The following is a 26,114-nucleotide window of genomic DNA, read 5'->3' on the forward strand; positions in this document are numbered from 1 at the left end:
ATTCAGTCATACAGCATAGAAAAAGGCCCTTCAGCCTATCTTCTCAATGCTGACCTGATCTGCCTAGTCTCATCCACCTGCACCAGACAATATGCCTTTAAATCTCTCCCATTCATGTACCTATTCAAACTTCTCTTAGATGTTACATCTGAACCCACATCGACATCTTCTGCTGGCAGCTCATGCCACACTCATACCACCCTCTAGCAGGGCTTCCTAACCTGGGGTCCATGGACTCCTTGCTTAATGCTATTGGTTCATTGCATAAAAATGGTTGGGAACTCCTGCAGGTTCCCCTCAAATTTACCTATGCAAGCAAAGTAACATCCATTTACTAACTTTCATCAGAAATACTATCTGACAATTCTTAATGAACAATTGTTGTAGCTCCTTTAGGATCATCTCCTGACTTAACTGCAATTTTCCTGGGCCGTACACACTTGGATCAAGTGGTCTCCACACATCTCTGCGCGCGTGTGTGCACACACACGGGTTAATTATTTAGAACTGAGGTGTGTACAAATTTCTTCTTTCATGGGGTAGTGATTCTCTGGAATTGTCCACCCCGAGGGTACAGAAGGCCAGATCATTCAAAATATTAAATGTGCGGACAGATAAAGATTGAAGAACTGGGGTTCACAGACTTAAGAGAAAATCTGCAGATACTGGAAGTCTGAGCAATACACACAAGATGCTGGAGGAACTCAGCAAGCCAGGCAGCATCTATGGAAAAGAATACAGTCGACGTTTCGGGCCGAGACCCTGCAGCAGAACTGGAGAAAAAAACATCTAATGAAATGCATTGTGAGTGTCAAATCAGATCAGTAAGGATTGTGCTGGGCATCCCGCAAGTGTCAACATGCTTCCAGCACCAACGTAGCAAGCCCGCACCTCACTAACCCTATAACCCTTTCGTCTTTGGAATGTGAGAGGAAACCCGAGCACCCTGTGGAAACCCATGCAGTCACAGGGAGAACATACAAACTCCTTACAAATAGTGGTGGGAATTGAACCCTGATCTTACAGCCGCCACAGTAGAACATTGTGCCAACCGCCACACATACCATGCCTGGGGAATCGCAAGTAATCAGTGCTGCCTTTTAAAGCCCTTAAGTTTGGTCCGCTGTGTCTACTCACCTGCCTTATTGCTTTGATTCGCCATCAGTGAATTTTCCAAAGTAGACTTTGTTTGCAGAACAAAGAGGGTGTGGTGTAATCACTCTTCCCAGCAAGATTTAATGAAACTTTGTAACTCCAATGTCACCTCCTCTATATAAGTGTATTTTTCTTTGTTTTCAATCAATGTGCATGTGTGTAAGCAATAGGGTTCAAAGGGCCACAGCACACAACATGGTTAGTTAGTCCAACTCTGCGTTCAGATGCATGCTTTATCTCGAGTTGGTGTGGTACACCCAAAGGAATCATTATTAAGGCTTATTTATTTATTGAGATACAGTGTGGAATAGGTCTTTTCAGCCCTTCAAGCTGTGCCACCCAGCAACCCCTGATTTAACCCTAGCCTAATCACGGGACAATTTAAAATGACCAATTAACCTACCAATCTTTGGACTGTGGGAGGAAACTTTACACAGATCCCACATCTTCTTGATCTTTCTTCCCATCTCAGTGGTTTCTCTTCCCTTAATGGTTAATAATAATAAAAATAAAGGTATCTGTTAGTCTTGCGAGACCATGGACCTGCACCTGGAATGTCTTCACTCACTAGGGCGCAGGCCTGGGCAAGGTTGTATGGAGGACCGTCAATTGCCCATGCTGCATGTCTCCCTTCTCCCACGACAGGGGAGCGAAGGGCAAGGGCCGATACAGCTTGGCACCAATATCGTCGCAGAGCACTGTATGGTTAAGTGCCTTGCTCAAGGACACAACACGCTGCCTCGGCTGGGGCTTGAACTCATGACCTTTGGGTTGCTAGTCGAATGCCTTAACCACTTGGCCACGTGGTTAATAAAGTGCAGTTAACATTGAGGCAGGTTTGTCTGGAAGTCAAGTGTAGTATTTAATCAAGTTCAGAAATGACTGGAGCCTAGTGACATCAAGTTTTCAGGTTCTGATAAAAGTTGCAGTCCAACTTTGCTCAATGATAGACCAAAATAAGTCACCTCTTTCTGCAAGGCCTGCAGGAGGACCACAAGTTTGACATAGGGTTTGGAGGCTTGTGTGCCTCAATGACCCTGAGACCTACGTTGGCTGGAGTCAGGGCTTTATGCTTTGGCTCTTGGTAGTTAACACAGGCCAAGCAGGTCAAAGGGTAGGGGCTAGACTAAAAATGGCCCACCAGTCCTCCAAGTTCAGAGATCCAGCTCAGGGCTAACAACCCTGACTGGTCAAACAAAACTGTTATGGAAACAGCAATGAAGAATCCTTCTACACCCAAGTGCAATGAGTCCATGCCTGGGATTTGCATGACTGACAGTAGTGAAAACTGAGAGGAAGCTACTGACATGATGAAGGAGACCCTGAACACCACCAGAGATGGTCCTTCATTGCTGCCCCTAATGCCAGTGGTATAATGGGCAATTGCTTGCTTTCTGCAAGGGAGGCACATCATTTACATTAAAGATTGACAAAATTCTGAACACCTTCTCAGGCAGATAAAGGCGTCCTTCCTCCATGGTGGTTCCTATTAGTAAGTCACCGCGATTCGCAGATATTACTGTGCCCTTCGCAGCAACAAAGCCATGGTTATACACCATACATCTGCTTTCAGGGTCTCAGCATCCACAGATGCTGCCTGACTCTCTTGAGGTTCTTCCTCAGTCTGCTTTGCAATTAAATGAGTACAACTTATCTTTGTTCATTGTCAAGCCATGCTTTATTTTGTTTATGCCACTAGACACAAGTGTTCATTTGTTATATGCCATGTTGTATGATGTGGGCAATCATGCTCTTTCCATGACCATGACTGTTCTTGGCTAACTTTTCTACAGAAGTGAGTTGCCGTTATCTCCTTCTGGGCAGTGCCTTTACAATACGTGTGACCCCAGCCATTATCAATACTCATCAGAGATTGTCTGCCTGGCATCAGTGTTGCATAACCAGGACTTGTGATCTGCACCGGCTGCTCATATGACCAGGTGCTGTTCCCCTGGCTTCATGTGACCCTGATCAGGGGGCTAAGCAGGTGCTACTCCTTGCCCAAAGGTGACCTGCAGGCTAGCGGAGGGAAGGAGCACCTTACACCTCCTTTGGTAGAGACGTACCTCCAACCCGCCACAAGGGAAAGAAGCTGTTCCTAAATCGTTGAGTGTGGATCTTTAGGCTCCTGTACCTCCTCCCTGATGGTGGTAACCAAAAGAGGGCTTGTCCCACCCCCATGGTCTTTGGTGATGGATGCTGCCTTCTTGCGGGACCATATCTTGAAGGTACCCTTAGAAGGTCATGCCCACGAAAACCTATTATTTGCAAACATAAAGCAAGTTAGAATAATACACACAAAATGCTGGAGAAACTCAGCAGGCCAGGCAGCATCTATGGAAAAGAATGCTGTGGATGTTTCGAGCGAAGGTCGAGGATTTTGGCCAGAAATGTCGACTGTACTTTTTACCATAGATGCTGCCTGGCCTGCTGAGTTCCTCCAGCATTTTCTGTGTGTGTGCTGTATGGATTTCCAGCATCTGCAGATTTGCTCTTGTTTGCCAGTTAGAATAATGTAAGGTTTCCTTTTCCATCAGTATTTTCTCTCTTTTTTTTAAAAGCATTAGCGATTCCTGACTCCCCTGGGACGGTGTGATGCGCTCCCTCCACACTGTCTCGCTTCAGAAATCAGAGTTCTTTCAAAAACGGGACGAACTCCAAAACTCAGCGGCTATTTTGAAAATGTAATGCGACAAAGTAATACACACAATCACATTCGCAACCCACTGAACGCAAAGTATCTCAAAGCAAAACTGAAAAGCGCCGACCCCCCCGCCTCCCCCGACGCCGATTTTCCGCCAGCAGGCTGGGTTTTGTTCAGAGAAACACAGGGATTGAAGCCATATGTCCCACCGGATGTTCGGCCTTTGCTTTTTACCGCAATCGGATCGGAGGCAAAAATCTGCTCCTTCCACGGAGCCGCTGCCTACGATTTCGGACTTTGCAGAACAGAGCCGCGCACAACGCTGAATTTCCAGAGCTCTGCGTTTATTTTAAGAGGGACGGGGGTGTGGATAATCGGGTAACGGAGCAGCTGTGGGAGGGATGTGGAGGATTTGGGAGAGTTTCCCGGCTGCTGATTGGTAACCGTAACGGGCCCCATTCCACTGCGATAGTTCCGCTCCTGTTGCGGGCTCTCGTCTCGCTTCGTTCCCGGCGGCACGTAACCCTCTCCCGAGCAGGGGTGATGTGAGGACGGGCGGAGAGCCGAGAAACCAGCTCGTCCGATGCGGCCGGGAAGCGGCGAGGGCTCGGGCACGGACGGACAGCGGGACAGATGGCGTCGGATGTAAGGCAGCGCAAGAGCCCGCGGAACGGGCAGCGGGACCGAGGTCCGGCCCCGTGGCGAGCGGTGGCCGGCGGAGAGCTGGCAAAGAGCGGCCGCTCGGGGCTCCTGCTGCTGCTGGGGCTGGGACTCGGGGTCGGAATCCTGGCCGCCGGAGGATGGAAATATTACACAGATTCCCAGCGAGCGAAGCAAGTGAGAGAAACCGCCGGCTTTATTTTCCCTTGTTCATTTTATTGCCGAAAGCAAACGGACAAACCTTGAAATTAAATAAAACCTGGCGGATTGAGTCGATTAAGGGAAGAATGAGGGGATTTGGGCTGAGTTTTCTGCATTGCATTAGCCCGCCGGCTCGAAGGGCACTCGCCGTGTCTCCCGCCCGCCCCCATTCGCCGTGTTTTTGCCATTAGATCACACGGAGTCTTTCTCTGTTAAGTCATAGTCACAAGAGTCTCACGGCACAAAAAGGCCCTTCGGCTCATCTAGATCTAACCAACACACACAAAACGCTAGCGGAACTCGGCAGGCCAGGAAATGAATAAGCAGTCGACGTTTCGGGTCGAGACCCTTCCTCAGAACTGAGAAGGGTGGGTAGCTGTAAGGTGATAGAAGAAGGCAGGTGGGTGGGGAAAAGATCAAGGGCTGGAGGAGAAAGAATCTGACGGGAGAGGAGAGTGCACCTGGACCATGCCCCTCAAGCCCATGTACCTATCTAAATTTCTCTACAAAATGTAGTAGATTCAGCGCAGTACATCACCGGTAAAGCCTGCCCAACCATTGACATCTACAGGAAATGCTGTTGTAGGAAAGCACCATCCGTAATCCGAGATCCTCACCACCCAGGCCATGCTCTCTTCTCGCTACTGCCATCAGGTAGAAGGTACAGGAGCCTCGGGATTTGCACCACCAGGTTCAAGAACAGTTACTACCCCTCAACCATCAGATTCTTGAATACAAAGGTGATAACTACACTTGCCCATCCATTGAGATGCTCCCACAACCTATGATCTCACAAGGACTCCATCTCATTATCTCATGTTCTCATTATTTATTGCTATTTATTTATATTTGCATTTGCACGGTTTGTTGTCTTCTGCACTCTGGTTGATCTTTCATTGATCCTATCCTAGTTACTATTCTATAGATTTGCTGAGTATGCCCACAAGAAAATGAATCTCAGGGTTATATATGGTGATGTACTATACGTATATGTACTTCGATTTACTTTGAACTTTGAAATCAAACCCACATCCACTGGGAGATCTTTCCACCCTCTGAGTGAAGTTTCCCTTCAGACATCCTTTAAGCATTTCACCTTTCACCCTTAACCCATGACCGCTCTCCAGCCAACCTCAGTGGAAAATGCCCGCTTGTGTTTACCCTATCCATACCCTCATAATTTTGTATACCTCTATCAAATTTCCTCTTGATCTTGCTAACCTTGTTGCCAGTTACAGGGAAAAGTTGAAATTGTCTACTTGAAACTGCAGAAGTTGGGTCTGGTGTTTAGTGCAGCTGGAACCAATTTCAGGGAGGATCTTTTACCCACCGGTGACCCAGACTGCCAGTGAGTTCCTCCCAAATTACAACCCTTGCCTTTCACTCTTGTAACATTGCCTGCAACCGCCCCATTTTGACACCATAGGAAGTTGTCAATATGTACTGTAGGACAGCAAACAAGGGCATTAATCTCATTTCAGAGTGGTCAAGTATGGGTGGACACCAGGGTTGGTATAGTCCCACACCACCAGCTTCAGGAGCACCCCTTAATGATCAGGCTGCTGAACAGCGTGGATAACTTCATTCATCTCAACACTGAACTCATTCCACAAACTATGGATTCACTTTGAAGGACTCTACAACTCGTGTTCTCAAAATTATTAATTTTTCATCTGTTATTATTTTGTTTTATTTCTGTACTTACACAATTTGTTGTCTTTTGCACATTTAGTTTTTCATTGATTCTATTGAATTTCTTTGTATTTACTGTGAATGCCCGCAGGGAACTGAGACTCGGGGCTGTGTATGGTGACATATATGTACTTTGATAATGCGATACCTGGTATGGTGATAGAGGCAAACACATTGGAGGATAAGCTCATGGATGTAAGGAAGATGGAGGGATATGGACATGGTGTGTAGGTAGGAGGGATTAGTGTTTGATGGGTGTTTTTGATCTGCTTTTTAGCTGGTTTGGCACAACATTATGGGCCGAATGGCCTGTTCCTGAGCTGTACTCTTTTTCTAAAAAAAAACTTTTTTATGCTGAGAAGTCTGTATCCCCACTGCCTTGCTCCAATACTACCATCTAGAATCTGGGGTAACGCACACAGACCATAGGGCATAGGAGCAGAATTAGGCCATTCAGCCCATTGAATCTACTCTGCCATTCCATCATGGCTGCTTTATTTTCCTTCTCAACCCCATTCTCCTGCCTTCTCCCTGTAACCTTTGATGCCCTTACCAATCAACAACCTATCAACCTAACGGCTGTGGAGGCCAAGTCATTGGGTATATTTAAAGTGGAGGTGGATAAAGTTCCAGATTAGAAAGATTATGGGGAGAAGGCAGGAGACGCAGGAGAGAGGGATAATAAATCGGCCATAATAGAACGGTGGAGTAGATTTGATGACCCAGTTGGCCTAATTCTGCTCCTATTCTTGTCTAAAATTTTATTGCAAAATACTTAATGCTGTTTATTATGTTGACTTTTTGATCAATGGTTTGATTTTTAACTGGTATTTATTTTTATAGGATAATGCTCTGAAGTCACTCGGCAATGAAGGCTTGTTCTTGTTTTCCTCATTTGACGTTAACAACGACTTGTACCTCAGTCCAGAAGAATTTAAGCCTTTAGCTGAAAAACTAACAGGTACAATGTGCTGTCTTTAGTGTGGAAACTCACCGATGCAATATAGATATTCAGCATTTAATGGCGTATGCTGAAAATCCGATAAATGTATTCCTTTATTGTTTGATACAAAAAATTCTGATTTGAGTCCAACCCAGATCAGCACTTTAATTAGTTGTGTAGGAGCCATGTATCTATTTTCTGTCACGTGGGTTGGGGATTGGTAGAAGCAAATGAGTTATAGTTATGTACTTGTTTCGTTAGTTGTCTAGTTTATTTGAGAGGGGGTGTGCCCATTATTAAGGACCTCCAGCACCCAGGGCATGCCCTCTTCTCACTGTTACCGTCAGGGATGAGATACAGAAGGCTGAAGGCACGCACTCAACGATTCAGGAACAACTTCTTCCCCTCTGCCTTCTGATTCCTAAATGGACACTGAACCACTACCACACTTTTTTTAATATGCAGTTTTTCTGTTTTTTGCACTTTTTAAAAATCTATTCAATACATGTGTACTGTAATTGATTTGCTTCTTAATTTATCATTACTTACTTTATTTTATTTATTTATTTTTTTCTCTTCTATATTATGTATTGCATTGAACTGGTGCTGCTAAGTTAACAAGTTTCACGTCACATGCTGGTGATAATAAACCTGATTCTGAATGATTTTTTTTGGTCGCTGTCAGTACGTTTAAATACGTATAGAACTCTTGTTTAGTTCAACTGCTTAGTTACGCCTTTTGGGATGTTATTGGAATGCTAACTTCGCTTAAGTACATTAATTGGAACATTAACTTCGTTACTTTGCTAATTTGAATGTTACACCGCTAATTTAATTCCATTGGTTTTTGCATTGCTGCAAAGTCATTCCTCTTTGCTGGTTTCGTGATAAAGGATCGAAAGTTCCTTTTCTGACTTTGGAACTCCGTTATTTTGAAGTGGGTTACACAGTGTCGATCTCCTGGCTTCGTCTCTCAGCGTTTTTGGTTTGTTTTGGGGTAACCGCTACCAGTTGATTGCACGAGAGAGAGAGAGGGAGAGGGGGAGGGAGAAAGAAAAAAAGAGAGAGGTTTACCCGGTCATTATAACAGCAAACGATGGAGGAACCCAGCAATCGAACAGCATTTGTAAGGGGGACGGAGTGGCTGTAGGAATCGTTGCTGTTTTGGGTTGAAACCCTGATATGCCGACAATTCCTTTCCTCCCACCGATGCTGCTTGACGTGCTAAGTTCTGCCAGCAGATTGTCGCTCCAAATTCCAGCATCTTGTCTGGAACAGAGGACTTCAGTAGTCATGGGGCAAGATTGGGCTGGCTGAGACTGTCTTCATTGGCGTGATAGGGAGATAGAAAACTATAAGGGGCATAGTTAGGATATTTTTTCCATGGTAGGGGTATCAGAAACAAGATTTAGGGTGAGATGATGGCATGGTGATGGAGTGGTTAGCACAGCGCTGTACAGTACAGCCGAACCTGGGTTCAATTCCCTTTGCTGCCTGTAAGGAGTTTGTACGTTCTCCCCGTGACCGCGTGGGTTTCCTCCGGGTGCTCCAGTTTCCCCCCACAGTCCAAAGACATACTGGTTGGTAGGTTAACTGGCCATTGTAAATTGTCCTGTGATTGGGCTAGGGTTAAATAGGGGGATGTCAGGACAGCGCAGCTCGAGGGACCTGCTGCATGTCATATCTCGATAAATAAATATAACTGGATCTCAGATTTTGCAGATGCTGGAACTCCAGAGTAACACGTGCAAAACACTGGAGGAACTCAGCATCTATGGAACGGAATAAACAGTCGACGTTTCGCGTGAAGTGTAGGTGGGAAAAGGCTAGCGGGAAGGGACCCGAAATGTCGACTGTTTATTCTACGCTGTAGATGCTGCCTGACCTGCTGAGCTCCTCCAGCGTTTTGTATATAGTAAAGGCATCTGTTAGTCTTGCGAGACCATGGATCTGCACTCTCCAGGGCTCAGGCCTGGGCAAGGTTGTAAGGAAGACCAGCAGTTGCCCATGCTGCAAGTCTCCCCTCTCCACGACACCAATGTTGTCCAAGGGAAGGGCATTAGGACCCATACAGCTTGGCTCCAGTGTCGTCGCAGAGCAATGTGTGGTTAAGTGCCTTGCTCAAGGACACAACACGTTGCCTCAGCTAAGGCTCGAACTCACGACCTTCAGGTCACTAGTCAAATGCCTTAACCACTTGGCCACGTGCCCACATGTGGTGTATATATGTTCCTTATAAATGGGTATGAGCGCTGCTGATATCTGGAGTGCTCTGCTAGAGTTATAGACTCGGATGTAATCATTACATTTAAAAGGCATTCGAACAGACCCTTGAGAAGGCCAGGCAGAGAAGGATACAGTCCTAATGCTTGCAGATTGGAGCAGACAGACTGAGGGGTCCGCATGGGCACGGTGGGTGGGAGTACTGTCAGGCTCTCTCTGATCCTGTGTGTTTTGTATGTGTACAGGAATTATGCAATCCCCTGTTTATGACAGTGATGTGGAGACGGACCCTGATGCGGAGACGTTGACGATCGAAGCTGCTTTCCAGCCACTGCTCCTGGAATCAATGACCAAGAGCAAAGACGGATTTCTCGGAGTGAGTGGACTTTGTTTCCTACTTTTTCTTTCTTCATCACCATCTTTATGTGCCGTGTCGTATGATGAGGGTGATCATGGTCTTTCCGTGTTTTTGGCAAATATTTCTACAGAAGTGGTTTACCATTGCTTTCTTCTGGGCAGTGCCTCTGCAAGATGGGTGACCCCCAGCCATTACCAATACTCTTCAGAGATTGTCTGCCTGCCGTCAGCGGTCGCACAACCAGGACTTGTGATGTGCACCGGCTACTCATACAACCACCAACCATCTGCTCCCATGGCTTCATGTGATCTTGATTGGCGGGGTGGGGGGGTGGCGGCTAAGCAGGTGCTACACCTTGCCCGAGGGTGACCTACAGGCTAGCGGAGGGAAGGAGCACCTTACACCTCCTTTGGTAGTGACATATGTCCACCCCACCACCCACATGTGTTCTGACCGTGGTCTCGTATTTTGCCAGAAGGCTGTGCTTTGGAAGCCATCCCCATTCGGGACACAACTAGGAATATTCTGGGCCATTTTCTCAGGCAGTCAATGATAGAGCTTTGTATGCATCCAGTGCGATGCATCATCTGCATCAATGACCTAGTTCAAAGTTCAAAGCGCACAGTCCGCGTAGGTGCTGGGGGGGGCAGCCCGCAAGTGTCGCCAACATGGCGTGCCCACAGCTGAGCTATCCATAAACGTCTTTGGAATGTGGGAAGAAACCGGAGCACCCGGAGGAAATCCACGCGCTCATATGAGGAGCGTACACACTCCTTATGGACAGCGGCGGGAATTGAACCCCGATCTGTCATTGCTGGCACTGTAAAGCGTTATGCTAACCGGTAATTGCACAGTTATCTCATTTTGCACTACTTCTGATTGCATGTCAATCTTTGCACCTTTCTGTAGTTTTCTGCTTGTTTTAATTATTATTCTGATATATATTAATTATTTTTGTTATTATTCTGATATACACATAGTTTATTCCGTGAGCTTCATGTGAACAAGGAATTTTATTGCACCCCAGTGGATATAACAGTAAACTACTGTGATCTATTTAGCCGGCTGGTGGTGTAGTGACATCCACGCCAGACTTCAAGGTGAGCGGTCCTGGGTTCAAATCCGGCCGGCTCCATCCGTGCTGGGTTGAGCGTCGGGCAAGCATCTTGGCCTCATTAAAGGCATCCATTAGTCTTGCGAGACCATGGATCTGCGCCTGGAAAGTCTTCACTCTCCAGGGCGCAGGCCTGGGCAAGGTTGTATGGAAGAGCAGCAGTTACCAGTGCTGCGAGTCTCCCCTCTCCACGACACCGATGTTGTCCAAGGGAAGGGCATTAGGACCCATACAGCTTGGCACCAGTGTCGTCGCAGAGCAATGTGTGATTAAGTGCCTTGCTCAAGGACACAACACGTTCCCTCGGCTGGGGCTCGAACTCATGACCTTCAGGTCACTAGTCCAATGCCTTAACCACTTGGCCACGTGCCCACTTGGCCTCATAAAAACAGATAAAAATGCTAAAGAAATGGCAAGGTTGCTTGTGCGGAGGGGAACCACCATCTAATCTGTTAGTATTGGTTTATTAGAATTGGAATTGGTTTTTTTGCCGTCACATGTACTTAGATACAGAGATAAGTGTATAAAAGAACTAGAAGTTATCTGGTCATTGTCACACTGCTGTACATGGGATCTTGCTTTGTGCAAGGTCAGTGTTAAATTTTGACTTCATCACAACAATAGTTATGTTTCCACATTCCCACCGTGGCTGGAGCATTGAGTGGTTGTAAAAGGCACCAAATAAACACCAGGTATTTTGGAGAATTACACGGGACTAGTCAATTGCTTAAGAGCTTTATTTGTTTAGTGGTTTCTTGAAAATCTCTGAGAGTCTGAGCAAGGGACTTGGCACTGTATGACGTGATTGCAAGTAACTGAGTTCCAGGTTGTGAGAAGGGTACAGTGCCTATAAAAAGTATTCACCCTCCCCCCCCCCCAGGAAGTTTTCATGTTTTATTGTAGTGAGAGATAGTGAAGTAAGTGTAACAGTGGAAGTCAACATATCAGTGATCAATAAAAACAATCCATGTCCCCTACTCCCCCTCTCTTTAACTAAAGGAGTAAATACGTGACTATACTCAGCATCTGCCATGGCCCAAACTTTCAGACCATAAGATATAGGAGCAGAATTAGGCCATTTGGCCCATTGAGTCTGCTCTACCTTTTCACCATGGCAAATCCACTTTCCCTCTCAGCCTCAATCTCCTGCCTTCTTCCCGTATCCCCTTGTGCCCTGACCAATCAAGAATCTATCAACCTCTGCCTTAAATATACCCAAAGACCTGGCCTCCACTGTTGCCTCTGGCAGCGAATTCCACAGATTCAGCAAATCCGTAACTGAAGCTTTTTCTCTTTGTTTTGACCCTCCGTCCACATTGAAACAGCGTTTTCCTCCCCCCGAAAACAGAGCTTTTCTAAAACACTCTCCAGAGTGTTTAAATCCGAAAACGCCGGTTGGCGGTTGTAGTGTGTACGGGGTATCCGGCTAATTTTAAAAACGCTGTCATGACGTGTCGGGACAAATGGTGGCAACAGCGCGGCATTTCATTGTTTTCCTGAACGCAACCTCCAATACCACAGCAACATCTGACAATAGATGTGTAACAGCCTAATGTAACATTGTATGGAAATACAAGATAACACTGATGCAGACATGCTTTATACATTTAACAAGGTGCTTTATTAATGTATTGCTTGTGCAAACATTCAATAGATGTAATTGTCACTTTTGCCCAGTAACTCGTTTTATTGCACATGTTAAATACAGCAAAATAATACATGGCAAAAGTAAAAGCAAACAAATGAGCTAACAGCAAATTTCACTTTTGCCCAGTAGCAAGCCTTATTGCATTTAGTTGTAGCTGTCATCCCTTTCATCGGTGAAGAGACGATGGCTGTGGGAAATGTTTCTGGACAAACGCGCACCAAGTCTTTCGTTTGGCAATGTCCTTTTAAGTTTTTCTAGTGTGTAACTGGACAGATGCGCACCAAATACACCGTTTCCTCTTCGCTTGTTTTCTGTGTGTCCTGCACATGCCCAGTAGGAGGAGATTCGCCCAAATATTCGTTCTAATGTGGACGGAGGTATTTTCAAAAACGCCTGGTGTGCACGCCTATCGTTTATATGTGAAACCGGCGTTTTCAAAATTATCCGGTCTAGTGTGAACAGGCTAAAGAAATTCCTTCTCATCTCTGTTCTGAAAGGACCTTCCTCTATTCTGAGGCTGTGACCTCAGGTCCTGCACTCCCTCACCATAGGAAACATCCTCTGCACATGCACTTTATCGAGGCCTTTCTGTGAGGTTACCCCTGATTCTTCTTTTGTTGCACGTCACACAACAAACAGCCACAAATTCCTAACGCACAAGGACCTGAGTAACAGGGAAAAGTTGATTGACTCCTGAGTCCCCGATAGCAGCGGCAAAAGCCAACTTGCCGATGCCTTGGAAGCAGCCGACCACAGCCGACACTGAGTCCGTCCGAAAACTTCGAGCCTCTGACCAGCCCCTCCGATACAGTCTCCCGAGTGCCATCCTCTGCCGAGCGCCTTCAACCTAACCCCGGCCGCCGAAACAAGCAAAGCCGAGGATTGGGGGCCTTCTGCTCCGGAGATTCCGGTTACCACACGGTAGCAGCGGCAGCGAAGTGGGCATTTCAGAAGTTTTCCAGATGTTTCTCTGTACTCTCACGTCCGTCTCCATCAAATCAGAATTGTGCACGGTCCCCTACTTTACAGATTACAGATATTCATCACCGGACAGGCTGCGCGCACTGCCGTTGTGCTGCCATCTTCTCCTCCATCAGTAAGAATATATATATTAAATAATTAACCAAAATAAGTAGTGCAAAAAATTGGAGATAAAAATAAGAAAGTAGTGAGGTAGTGTTCATGGGTTCAATGTCCGTTCAGAAATCGGATGGCAGAGGGGAAGAAGCTGTTCCTGAATCATTAAGTGTGTGCCTTCAGGGTCCTGTACCTCCTCCTAGATGGCAGCAGTGGGAAGAGTGCATCTCCTGGGTGATGGGGTCCTTAATGATGGACGCTGGCGTTTTCAGGCACCGCTCCTTGGAGATGTCCTGAATACTACGGAGGCTGGTGTCGGTGATGGAGCTGACTGAGTTCACAACTCTCTGCAGCTTATTTTGATCCCGTGCAGTAACACCTCCCCCCACACCAGACGGTGACGTAGCCAGTCAGAATGCTTTCCGCAGCATTGTTGTCTTTGAAGAGACTTCAATTTCGCAGTGATTTAAGTTTTGAATATGAGTATAGCTTGGCAGAGTTACAAAAAATATAGAACCATTTCCATGGATTGGCAACAAACTGAACTTTATTACAAGTACCTGATAAGATAACAACAGTTTACAAGCACTGAAAGGAATGCCTGACACTGGACAAGCAACAGCTTATATTCCGTCTGGGTAGCCTCCAACCTGATGGCGTGAACATCGATTTCTCGAACTTCCGGAAGTTGCCCCCCATCCCCCCCCAACCTTCTTCCCCATTCCTGTTTCCCTCTCTCGCCTCATCTCCTTACCTGCCTATCACCTTCCTCCGGGGCTCCTTTTTCTCCATGGTCTTCTACCCTCTCCTGTCAGATTCCTCTTCCTTCAGCCCTTTATCTCTTTCACCAATGAACTTCCCAGCTCTTTACTTCACAACCCCCCCCCTCGATTTCTCCTATCACTTCCAACTTGTACTAATCCCCTCTCCTCACCTTCTTGGTCTAAGAGTCCTTCCACCCTTCCTTTCCAGTCCTGATGAAAGGTTTCGGCTTGAAACGTTGACTGTTTATTCCCGTCCATTGATGCTGCCTGACCTGCTGAGCTCCTGCAGCATTTTGAGTGTGTTGCGTTAGATTTCCAGCATCTGCAGATTTCCTCTTGCTTCAGAAATCGTGACTATCTCCTTGTGTTTCAGGTCTCCCATGGCTCTCTGTCGGGTCTGAGGAACTGGAAAACTCCAGAACTTTCCTCCAGTGTGTTCAGTACCAGCCTGTTTAAAGCCTTCCTTCCCGTCAAGGATAAAATGGCGCTGGGAGAGGTGTGGTGGATAATCCCCAGTGAGCTCAACATCTTCACGGGATACCTCTCGAACAATAGGTTTTACCCTCCAACGCCGCAAGGAAGAGAGGTAACGTAAGGAGCTTTATGAAAATGATTTCAGGATTGAAAGGCTTGTCTGGTGAATGCCTGATGACTCTAGGGCTCTAATCACTGGAATTCAGAAGAATGAGGGGTGACCTCATTGAAACCCATTTATTGAATATTGAAAGGCTGCGAAAGAGTCGATGTGGAGAGGATGTTCCCTATGGTGGGGGAGTCTTAAGACCAGAGGACACAGCCTCGAAATAGAGGGACGTCCTTTTAGAACGGAGATGAGGATTTTCTTTAGCCAGAGAGTGGTGAATGTGTGGAATTCTTTGCCACAGGAGGATGGGTATATTTAAAGCGGAGGTTGATAGATTTTTGATTAATCAGGGCATGAAAGGATATGGGGAGAAGACAGGAGATTGGGGCTGAGGGAAAATGGATCAGCCATGATGAAATGGTGGAGCAGACTCGATGGGCCAAATGGCCTAATTCTGCTCCTGTATCTTTTGGTTTTATGGTCTTTTACTGCTTCCTGCCCCCAACTCGCCCTGGCCATCTGGACTGCAGAACTGCAGTCTTCACTGTGACAAGGAACTGGAGTTAACTAAGTTGTCTGATTATGTGAAAACAGTTACAGGCGGTGCCCCCCCCCCCCACCCCCGTGACGATTCACACTAAATTTAGCTCAGTTAAAGATAAATAAAGTGCTTAACAAAGTATTTGTTGTGTATGCAGCAGTCTCCCCATTATGACTCAATGCCTGAAGATCGAGTGGTTTAAAAGTACTTCTATTAATGTAGTATTTACACTGTTTCAAGGCTGTTCTTCAGCTCAGGCTGTTTATGCTCTCGGTAGAGTAGTGATTCTAAGGAATTTTCATTCCTGGAGGAAGATGGAAATGGGGATTCCACTGGCAGTGGCAGAAATCCATTCCACTGGTTGACATCCATCTACTTCCTTAGAGGTTTGTGGAGGTTCGACATGACATCTAAAACTTTGACAAACTTGTATAGTTGTGTAGTGGAGAGTAGATCGACTGGCTGCATTACAGCCTGGTATGGAAACACCAATGCCCTTGAACAGAAAATCCCACAAAAAGTAGCAGATACGTCCCAGGCCATCACGGGTAAAGCCCTCCCCACCACTGAGCGCACCTACGTGAAACACTGTGGCAAGAAAGCAGCAGGGTCCCCCACCATCGAGGACATGCTGTCTTCTCACTGTTGCCATCAGGAAGAAAGTACAAGAGCCTCAGGACTCACCACCAGGTTCAGGAACAGTTATTACCCCTTAACCATCAGACTCTTGAACCAAAGGGCATAACTTCACTCGCCCCCATCAGTGAAATGTTCCCACAACCAATGGACTCACTTTCAAGGAGTCTTCATCCCAGGTTCTCAATATTCATTGTTTATTTATTTTTCAATAGTATATCTATCTGTCTGTATTTGCACAGTTTGTTGTCTCTTGCGCTCTGGCTAAACGCCCTAGTTGGGCGGTCTTTCATTGATTCTGTTATAGCTATTACTCTATGGATTTTTTGAGTATGCCTGCAAGAAAAGGAATCTCAGGGTAGTACATGGTGACATATATATATGTACTTTGATAATAAAATTTACTTTGAATTTTGACTGTTTTGAACTGTGAAATCCATTATCCCAGGTAAATTCATTGGCAATGGATTTACCACTGGTTTATCTATTAAAATTGGATTCACCACTGGTTAATCTATCGGATTTACCACTGGTTATCTATCAGCATTGGTAATTCCATTAGCCCTGGCGGAAATTCCGGGGAGCTTTCATTCTGGGAATAAGGCTCGCTGGTGACTCCATTGGCATCGGCAGAAGTAGGATTACTAGCAAAGCAGAAGGTGCTGTCTGCTCAGCCTGTTTGTGCCCTTTTGGAGGGCCTGGTTTGAGCCCCAGGGCCTCGTAGGGACAGAGGTAAGTGTTCATATTTACAAAACCCACACTGTGCAAAGAAACTTGCATTTGAATCTCAAACAAGAGAAAAATCTGCAGATGCTTGAAATCCAAACAACACGCCCACAATGCTGGAGGAACTCAGCAGGCCAGGCAGCAGCTATGGAAAAGAGTACAGTCGGTGTTTCAGGCTGAGGCCTTTCAGCAGGGCTGGAGAAAAAAAAAGATGAATAGATTTAAAAGGTGAAGGGAGGGAAGGGTGATAGCTGAAACCAGGAGAGGAGGAGGGGGTGAAGTAAAGAGCTGAGAAGTTGTTCGGTGAAAGAGATACAGGGCAGAGAAGGGGGAATCTAATAGCAGAGGACCGAAGGCCATGGAAGAAGGAAAATGGGGTAGAGCACCAGAGGGAGGCGATGGGCAGGCAAGGAGATAGGTGAGAGAGGGAAGAGGGGATGGGAAATGGTGGGGGGGGGGGGGCGTTACCAGAAGTTTGAGAAATCGATGTTCATGCCAAAAGGTTGGAGGCTACCCAGATGGAATACCCCCCATTTTCCCTCTCTCACCTTATCCCCTTGCTTGCCCATCGCCCCTCTCTGGTGCTCCTCCCCCTTTTCTTCCCCCCTCACCCTTTTCTTTCTTCCATGGCCTTCTGTCCTCTCCAAAGAGATTCCCCCTTCTCCAGCCCTGTATCTCTTTCACCAATCAACTTCCCAGCTCTTTACTTCAGTCACACTCCTTCCGGTTTCACTCATCACTTTGTGTTCCTCCTTCCCCTCTCTCCACCTTTTCAATCCACTCCTCAGCTTTTTTTCCCTCTGGTTCTGCTGAAGGGTTTCGGCCTGAAATGCCGACTGTCCTCTTTTCCATTGATGCTGTCCGGCCTGCTGAGTTCCTCCGGTATTTTGTGTGTGTGCGTTGGAATCTCAAATGTGGGAGGCAGCTGTTTGCCCGAGTTCCCCTGATATTGTAGACCAGAAATAATTTATTTTTTTACTGCCTGTTGTGCTACTGGCGATGTTCAGGGCTTCCTTCATCAGGTCAGTAGCTTCCTCTGGGTTTTCACTACTGTCAGTCATGCAAGTCCCGGGAATACCGTCACACTCAGATGTAGAAGGATTCTTCACTGCTGTTTCCATAACAACTTCGTTTTACCAGTCAGTGTCGTTAGCCCTGAGCTGAACCCTTGAACCTGGAGGACTGGTGGACCACTCCTAGTCTGGCCTCTACCCTTTGACCTGTTTGGCATGGGTGACCCTACCAAGAGCCAAAGCATAAAGCCCTGACTCCAGCCAACATAGCTCTCCGGGTCACTGAGGCACACAAGCCTCTAAACCCAACAACAAGGTTGTGGTCCTCTTGGAAGATTCAAAATAAAACATCAAATTATTTCGAAGACAGGTTTTCTAAAAATCCATAGAGCGGAAACATTGGTATCTACCAACATGGGGTTTCGGCCCGAAACATTGACTGTTTCTTCATTTCCATAGATGCTGCCAGGCCTGCTGAGTTCCTCTAGCATTGTGTGTGCATGTGTGTTGACTTGGATCTCTAGCATCCACAGATTATCTTGTGTTTCTGCCTCGGTCCGAACCCACTCCTTAGGATAATCCCTCAGTTACTGGGCTGGCTCACCTCTCGGGCAGAAGGTGTGGGTTAGAATCCCACTGGATCACATAAACTCGCAAGCAACTCCATTAGTGAAGGGAGTCGGTGGTGCTGTCCTCTGGATGAGAACTTTAACCCCAGGCCTTGCGTACTCTGTCAGGTGACGTTAGAGATCCCTCAGCCCTGTTTAAGGAAGAGTGCGGCAGTCCCCCCACTCTCAAAGAAATGTCACGTTGCTGCTTGTGGGATCTTGCTTTGTCTGATTTGGCTGTGCCCTTTCTGTCGGGCAAAAGCCACGCTTCAAAATGTTCGTTAGCTGTAAAGACCTTTCACTTCTACTTTCCCAGGGTCGAAATTTTTGGTCTCTTTATTTAAGAAAGGACGTGCTGACGTTGGAGAGGGTACAGAGAAGATTCACTAGAATGATTCTGGGAATGAGAGGGTTAACATATGAGGAACGTTTGTCCGCTCTTGGACTGTATTCCTTGGAGTTTAGAAGAATGAGGGGAGACCTCATAGAAACTTTTCGAATGTTAAAAGGCATGGACAGAGTGGATGTGGCAAAGTTATTTCCCATGATGGGGGAGTCTAGTATGAGAGGGCATGACTTCAGGATTGAAGGGTGCCCATTCAGAACAGAAATGCGAAGAAATTTTTTTAGTCAGAGGGTGGTGAATCTATGGAATTTGTTGCCACGGGCAGCAGTGGAGGCCAAGTCATTGGGTGTATTTAAGGCAGAGATTGATAGGTATCTGAGTAGCCAGGGCATCAAAGATTATGGTGAGAAGGTGGGGAGTGGGACTAAATGGGAGAATGGATCAGCTCATGATAAAATGGCGGAGCAGACTCAATGGGCCGAATGGCTGACTTCTGCTCCTTTGTCTTATGGTCTTATGGAAATGGCAAATACTGGTGAGCCTGAGGTTGAGAGAGCGAAGTTCAAAGGTTATTTGTGGGGCAAGAGCATGGCGAGTGTCTGGAGGTGTCCAGGAGGCTATCAGATAGGCAGAGGTTCAGTGAATGTGGATATTGTGTAGTCAGGCGGGGGTAGCTGAGTCGGCTTCTAATTACTAGTTTAATTAGTTTGGTACGTCGTAAAAATAAAGTTGTTGTTCCTCTCCGCCTTCTGGCACAACAGGCGACAATCTTACTGGTTCTTTGGCGTTTGTCTGTTTTTCCTCGAGGCCGAGTGGCCAGCTTGCCGGATGGAAAGTGTGTAAGGAACCGGCCGGATTTGAACCCATAAACATAGGGATTAGCTTTATTTGTCATACGTGCATCAAGGCGTACAGCAAAATGTACCGTGTGCGTCAGTGACCACCGGCGCAGTCCGAGGATGTGGGCTGGGGGCAGCCCGCAGGGGTCGCCATGCTCCCGGCAGCAACGTAGCTCACCCACAACTTACCACCCAGCCCGTCTCAGGGATGTGGGAGGAAACCGGAGCACCCGGAGGAAACCCACGCAGTCACAGGGAGAACATACAGACTCCTTACGGGCAGTGGCGGGAATTGAACTTGGGTCACTGGCGCTGTAATAACGTTGTGCTAAGCGTGCCGCCATTGTGGGCTGAAGGGCCTGTTTACTGTGTTCTATGTACGTTGTTAACTAACTTCCGAAAAGTACTTTAAATCAACACTTAGTGAAAACTCTTCATGTCTTTGTTCCTGATTATGATGAGGACATTGTCTTGTGATCAAGGAGGCACTGAAGTTCCAGAGAAAGAATGCTGTTCCTTTGTCTCGGGCAGCTGTGTTGTGTGTGTCTGTGTGTTGGGACAGGGTTTGTTGAAAGTTCAAAGTATGTATACTATACACCAGGGGTCCCCCAACTTTTTTTGCACCACGGACCGGTTTAATATTGACAATATTCTTGCGGACCGGCCGACTGGTAGGGGGGAGGTTGTTCAAGTCGGGTTAAACTCACCTCAACATGTCTTTTACAGCAACACACATCAAAGTTGCTGGTGAACGCAGCAGGCCAGGCAGCATCTCTAGGAAGAGGTACAGTCGACGTTTCAGGCCGAGACCCTCTACCTCTTCCTAGAGATGCTGCCTGGCCTGCTGCGTTCACCAGCAACTTTGATGTGTGTTGCTTGAATTTCCAGCATCTGCAGAATTCCTGTTGTTTATGTCTTTTACAGTTAGGGTTGCCAACTTTCTCACTCCCAAATAAGGGACAAAAGTAGCAGTCAAATCCCAGGACACTTTACCCCGGGAAAGACTACCTTGACCATGATGCCTTGCGCGGGCACCTGTCTGCGCATACGTGCCGTGCACATGTGTGTACGTGCCGATCTTTCCCCCCACAAATCGGTTTTTCCTTCATCTTTCTGACTACACTGTACATACATTATTTCTACTTTATATAGGCTGTGTATTTATCATATCATTCCTGCTTTTACTATATTAGTGTTATTTATTTTTGGTTTTATATGTTATTTGGTATGATTTGTTAGGTTAATTTTTGGGTCTGGGAACACTCAAAAATTTTTCCCATATAAATGAATGGTAATTGCTTCTTCACGCTATTTTGGCACGAAAGGTTTCATAGGAACGCTCTACCTTAGCGGGGAAATACGGGACAAACCAATTTAGCCCGATATACGGGATGACCCGGCTAATACGGGACAGTTGGCAACCCTATGTTCAAGTTCAACAGTGCGTGACAGGGAATGAGGAAAGGTGCAGCTGACTCATATCGTTCCCTCGCGGCCCGGTAGCGCATGCTTTGCAGCCCGGTACCGGTCCGCAGCCCAGTGGTTGGGGACCGCTGCTATGTACAACCTTGAGATTTGTTTCCTTACAGGCAACCATGAAACAAAGAAACCCAATAGAAATCCCATTTCTAAAAAAAGAAGACCGTCATTCACCCAAAGTGCAGGGGGAAAAAACCATGCAAACAATAGAAGTCAGCAAATAAGATTCAGAACTGCAGTTCACGAAAGTGAAACCACAGTCACAAAGCCAGTCGTCACTGCAACCGATTCAGGAGCACGTTAGTTGCAGGCCATGGCCTCAGTTCAACGCAGAAACGAGTAAACCTCACGGGGTGGTGAGCTATACTAGACCGTCCATCACCTCCGGACCCAACACACTGACCTTTTCAATCTGGCCTGGTGTTTAAACCGTCCAAACCTTGGGCTATTCTCTGCTCTTGGACTTGGGCCCTACCACTTCAATATGCTCTTGGGTTCAGGCCGTACTGCCTTGATTTGGCCCGTACCCAACCTTTCCAATTTGGTCTGGCACTTAAATCAATCAAATTTGGGTCTTTCTTCAACCTTGGGCCTGGGTTGGGCCCCACTACCTCAACTCTATTGTCTCCGCTCGCCTCAGTTCTGCCGTATTGAATCGCCTCCAAGTCCTCTCCAGCAATGGCCAAACACTGGGTTATCCCTCGCTCTCAGGCCTGGGCCCTGCCGTCTCAATTCAGCCCCTACCTGACTTTTTCAATCTGGCACGGTTCTTATATCATTCAAACAATGGGTTGTTCCTTGCTGGGGCCCCGCAGCCTCGACTCTGCCTCACCTCGCCTCAGTTCTGCTGCATTGAATCCCCTCCCAAGTCGGCTCCAGCAACAGCCAGGCATTGGTTCACTCCCTGGCCTCGGGCCCGTAACCGCCACGCCGCAGCCTTTCCGCACCTTCGAGACTTCAGTTCACACCATAAAAATGCCGGGTCGTACAGGCGGTTCAAAAGCTCGACTCCGAAAGGGAAGTTGCAGGCTGTTGGTTGCAGTGATCGTTTCCGAGGGATAGTGTGGTTAATACAGTAGTTTTTTGTTTTGCTTGCTACCAGCAAGTTGTCGCATCACCTCAGAGTGTCTCCTTTTTAAGCAGGTCCTTATTCATAAACTCCTTGGCATGTTCCACCCTCGGCCCTTTGTGAAGACGCGATTCGCTCCACAGGGAGCAGTGGCCTGTATCCGAGCCGTCAGCGACTTCTACTATGACATCGTGTTCCGGTGGGTACAATTCCTCTGTTAGTTAGCTTTTCGCTTGTTTATCCCTGTGCTCAGGTGCGAGCAGAGTGTGCTTGGGGAATGTGAAACACGGAGCCACCTTCGGGAGATGTGGGTGCAGCTGCTAGAGCTGCTGCCTCACGGGTCAAATGACCCGACCTCTGACCCAATCCCTGACCTCTGACCCCAATCCTCCTCCGACCTCTATCCTGGCCTCCGATGCTGCCTGTTCTGGAATTTTCCACATGGGTCCCTTCCAGGTTCTCGGTTTCCTCCCACACCCGAAGACACAGGTTGGTAGACCAATTAGCCGCTGTAAGTTGCCCCGAGGGTGTAGGTGACTGGTAGAGGGATGGGGAAAGACCCTTCATAAATCGGGGGAATGCTTTGCCAAGCACCTCCGCTCCATCCGCCAAAACCGGAACTTCCCGGTGGCCAAACATTTTAATTGCCATTCCCATTCCAGTTCTGACACGTCAGTCCACGGCCTCCTCTTGTGTCAAGATGAGGCCACCCTCAGGGTGCAGGAGCAACACCTTATATTCCGTCTGGGTAGCCTCCAACCTGATGGCATGGATATTGATTTCTCCTTCTGGTAAAAAAAAATCCCTCCTTTTCTATTCTCCACCCTGAGCTCTTACCTCTTCTCACCTGCCTATCCCCTCTCCTTGGTTCCCCTCCTCTTTCCCTTTCTCCTCTCCTATCAGATACCTTCCTCTCCAGTCCTTGACCTTTCCCACCCACCCGGCTTCACCTATCAACTTCTAGCTAGCAACACACATCAAAGTTGCTGGTGAACGCAGCAGGCCAGGCAGCATCTCTGGGAAGAGGTACAGTCGACGTTTCGGGCCGAGACCCTTCATCAGGACATGATGAAGGGTCTCGGCCGGAAACGTCGACTGTACCTCTTCCTAGAGATGCTGCCTGGCCTGCTGCGTTCACCAGCAACTTTGATGTGTGTTGCTTGAATTTCCAGCATCTGCAGAATTCCTTGTGTGAACTTCTAGCTATCCTCCTTGCACTTCCCCTAGCTTTTTATGCTGGCATCTTCCTCCTCTGTTTCCAATCCTGAAGAAGGGTCTCGGCCTGAAGCATCGACTGTTTATTCATTTTCGTAGACACTGCCTGACCTGCTGAGTTCCTCCAGCATTTTGTGTGCGTTGCTTGGAATAAAATGGGATTAGTACGGGAGTGGTGTCATTGGCCTCACTGGACTCAAGGGGGCTCTGCTGCTCCACTGCAAGGTGCCTGCCCTGAAGAAGTTGGAGTTCAATGAGACCCTCCCTCACTGCTCCCCCTCGGTCTTCCAGGCCGGTGATCTTTCAGGCCGCCTTTCTGCACCTGCTGCTGTAAATGCCCTCAGTGGAGGGAAATTCACTTCCACAGATGCTCTGGGCTGTCCGTACCACTCTCTGCAGTGCCCAGTGATCAAGGTCGGTGCAGTTCCCGTCCCAGCCGGTGAAAGAGTCAGTCAGTATGCTCTCAATAGTGCTCCTGTTGGAGGTCGTGACGAACTTCTTCAGTCGCCTGAGGTGGAAGAGACGCTGTCGTGTTTTTTTTGCCGCACAGCCTGTGTGTACAGCCCAGGTGAGATCTTCGGTGATGTGTATACCGAGGAACTTGAAATTACTCACCCTCTCAACTGCAGTCCCATCGGGGGTGAGCCTGTCTCCGTTCCTCCTGTAAGCCACGATCAGCTGTAATATTTTTTGAACATTGAGATTGAGATTGTATGGAAGGTTGGATTAGTTACAGTAATTGGGATTTCCGCCGTCAGCTGTGCATGAGCGGAAAACCCTTCACCCCCCACCCCCAGTTTCAACATGCAGAAAGTTTAATCCTTGAAACTGACACGGTGACATTGGTTTTACTGATTAATGAGTGTCCACGGTGAGCGTATCTTGCGAGCGGTGGCCATCAGTTTAACTGACCGGGAGTTGCAATTGTGTTTCAGGATCCACGGAGAATTTCAGCTGAACGAGCCTCCGGATTTCCCCTTCTGGTTCACACCAGGACAGTTCACTGGGCACGTCACCCTCTCCAAGGATGCCTCGCACGTTCGAGACTTCTGGATGTATGTTCCCAATGGCAGGTTGGTGTAATTTCTCTCTCAGGTTTGTTTCTCGGTAAGATAGCAATGGGCGCTCTCCAGAAGTCCCACCGCTTGTCATCACGCTGCAGGGAAGCTGGCCATTCAGCCCATCACATCCATGCTGAGGAGGCATTTGTCCGTATCAATCCCATCTTGGCCTGTAGCCCGTGTGCCTAGTGAATTTGTATAGGATTGGTGCAGGAACTGAAATAACTTTTTCTTAAACCGTTATCCACAAACACATGTGCATCCCTCATTTCCTTAATCGTTAAAGGGCAGGTCAGATATGCGTGTAACTGTTGCTTTGGTTAGTGGCTTAATATAGGGGGTGATAGCCCCTGGCCTGGCCAAACTTAAGAATTTATCTCGTTTGGGTGGATGCTGCGCGATGTGTCCCCTGTTACAAATCAGTATCCTGAAATAACAAACAGTACACAATATGCGATTAAACGATTGAGCTTTATAATTCTTACTTTGACTATATGGTTAGTAAAGAAAACAAAAAGAAAGAAAAAGGGCCCACTCGCAGGAAACAGTCTATTGCACAATGATGGAGCTCACTGATAAGCCAATCACCCACCATCGATCTCCTCCGATCGTCGCTGCCCTTCGGACCCTCGCTCCAAGTCCATTCCGTCCAGCGGTCTACCAACTCTCTCCATTCACGTCTTCTGTCCTCATCTCTGCCCAGCAAAAGACCGCGAAAATCTCTCTTCCAGACTCACAAGAAAGAACATTCGGTAGCCCCCGCATTCCAAAATCCCGTTATCCCTAGTCATAAACCAAACATTGCTGCTACAGAGAAACCATTACATTACTTTACTTTATACTTTATTGTCGCCATTGATATTAGAGCGTACAATCATCACAGCGATATTTGATTCTGCTCTTCGTGCTCCCTGGAGTACAAATCGATAGTAAATATTAAAAATTTAAGTTATAAATCATAAATAGAAAATAAAAAAATGGAAAGTAAGGTAGTGCAAAAAAACCGAGAGGCAGGTCCGGATATTTGGAGGGTACGGCCCAGATCCGGGTCAGGATCCGTTCAGCAGTCTTATCACAGTTGGAAGGAAGCTGTTCCCAAATCTGGCCGTACGAGTCTTCAAGCTCCTGAGCCTTCTCCCGGAGGGAAGAGGGACGAAAAGTGTGTTGGCTGGGTGGGTCGTATCCTTGATTAGCAGTGAAACCTTACAGCAAGTTACATGCATACACCGGACTGGCTGTAAAGTGCCCTCTAAAGACATTGAAGTGCTGTACAGTACAGCTCAGAATCAGAATCAGGTTTAATATCACTGGTATATGTCGTGAAATTTGTTGTTTTACTGCAGCAGTACATACTAATAAAAGCGCTATAAATTACAATAAGAAATGTATATAAAAGTCAAATTAAAATAAGTACTGCAAAAAAATACAAGGTTGGGTTCAAGGGTTCAATGTCCATTCAGAAATCAGATGGCGGAGGGGAAGAAGCTGTTCCTGAATCGTTGAGTGTGTGTCTTCAGGC

The 26,114-nt window shown here is 47.1% G+C and overlaps 1 protein-coding gene across 1 annotated transcript in view; it reads left to right on the forward strand.

Annotated features, from left to right (window-relative positions):
* The first annotated feature begins 4,007 nt into the window (after nt 1-4,007).
* selenon (selenoprotein N) overlaps nt 4,008-26,114 on the forward strand; it is a 45,784-nt gene continuing 23,677 nt past the window's right edge. Inside the window, exons 1-6 of the mRNA XM_063034682.1 lie at nt 4,008-4,636; nt 7,196-7,313; nt 9,764-9,894; nt 14,853-15,065; nt 22,394-22,518; nt 24,470-24,607. Of these exons, the coding sequence (XP_062890752.1) occupies nt 4,433-4,636; nt 7,196-7,313; nt 9,764-9,894; nt 14,853-15,065; nt 22,394-22,518; nt 24,470-24,607 (929 nt within the window). The 5' untranslated portion in view covers nt 4,008-4,432. The remainder of the gene's footprint in view (nt 4,637-7,195; nt 7,314-9,763; nt 9,895-14,852; nt 15,066-22,393; nt 22,519-24,469; nt 24,608-26,114) is intronic.

This window comes from Mobula hypostoma, chromosome 28 (genome assembly GCF_963921235.1).
Source record: "Mobula hypostoma chromosome 28, sMobHyp1.1, whole genome shotgun sequence".
In the NCBI taxonomy this organism is placed as follows: Eukaryota; Metazoa; Chordata; class Chondrichthyes; order Myliobatiformes; family Myliobatidae; genus Mobula; species Mobula hypostoma.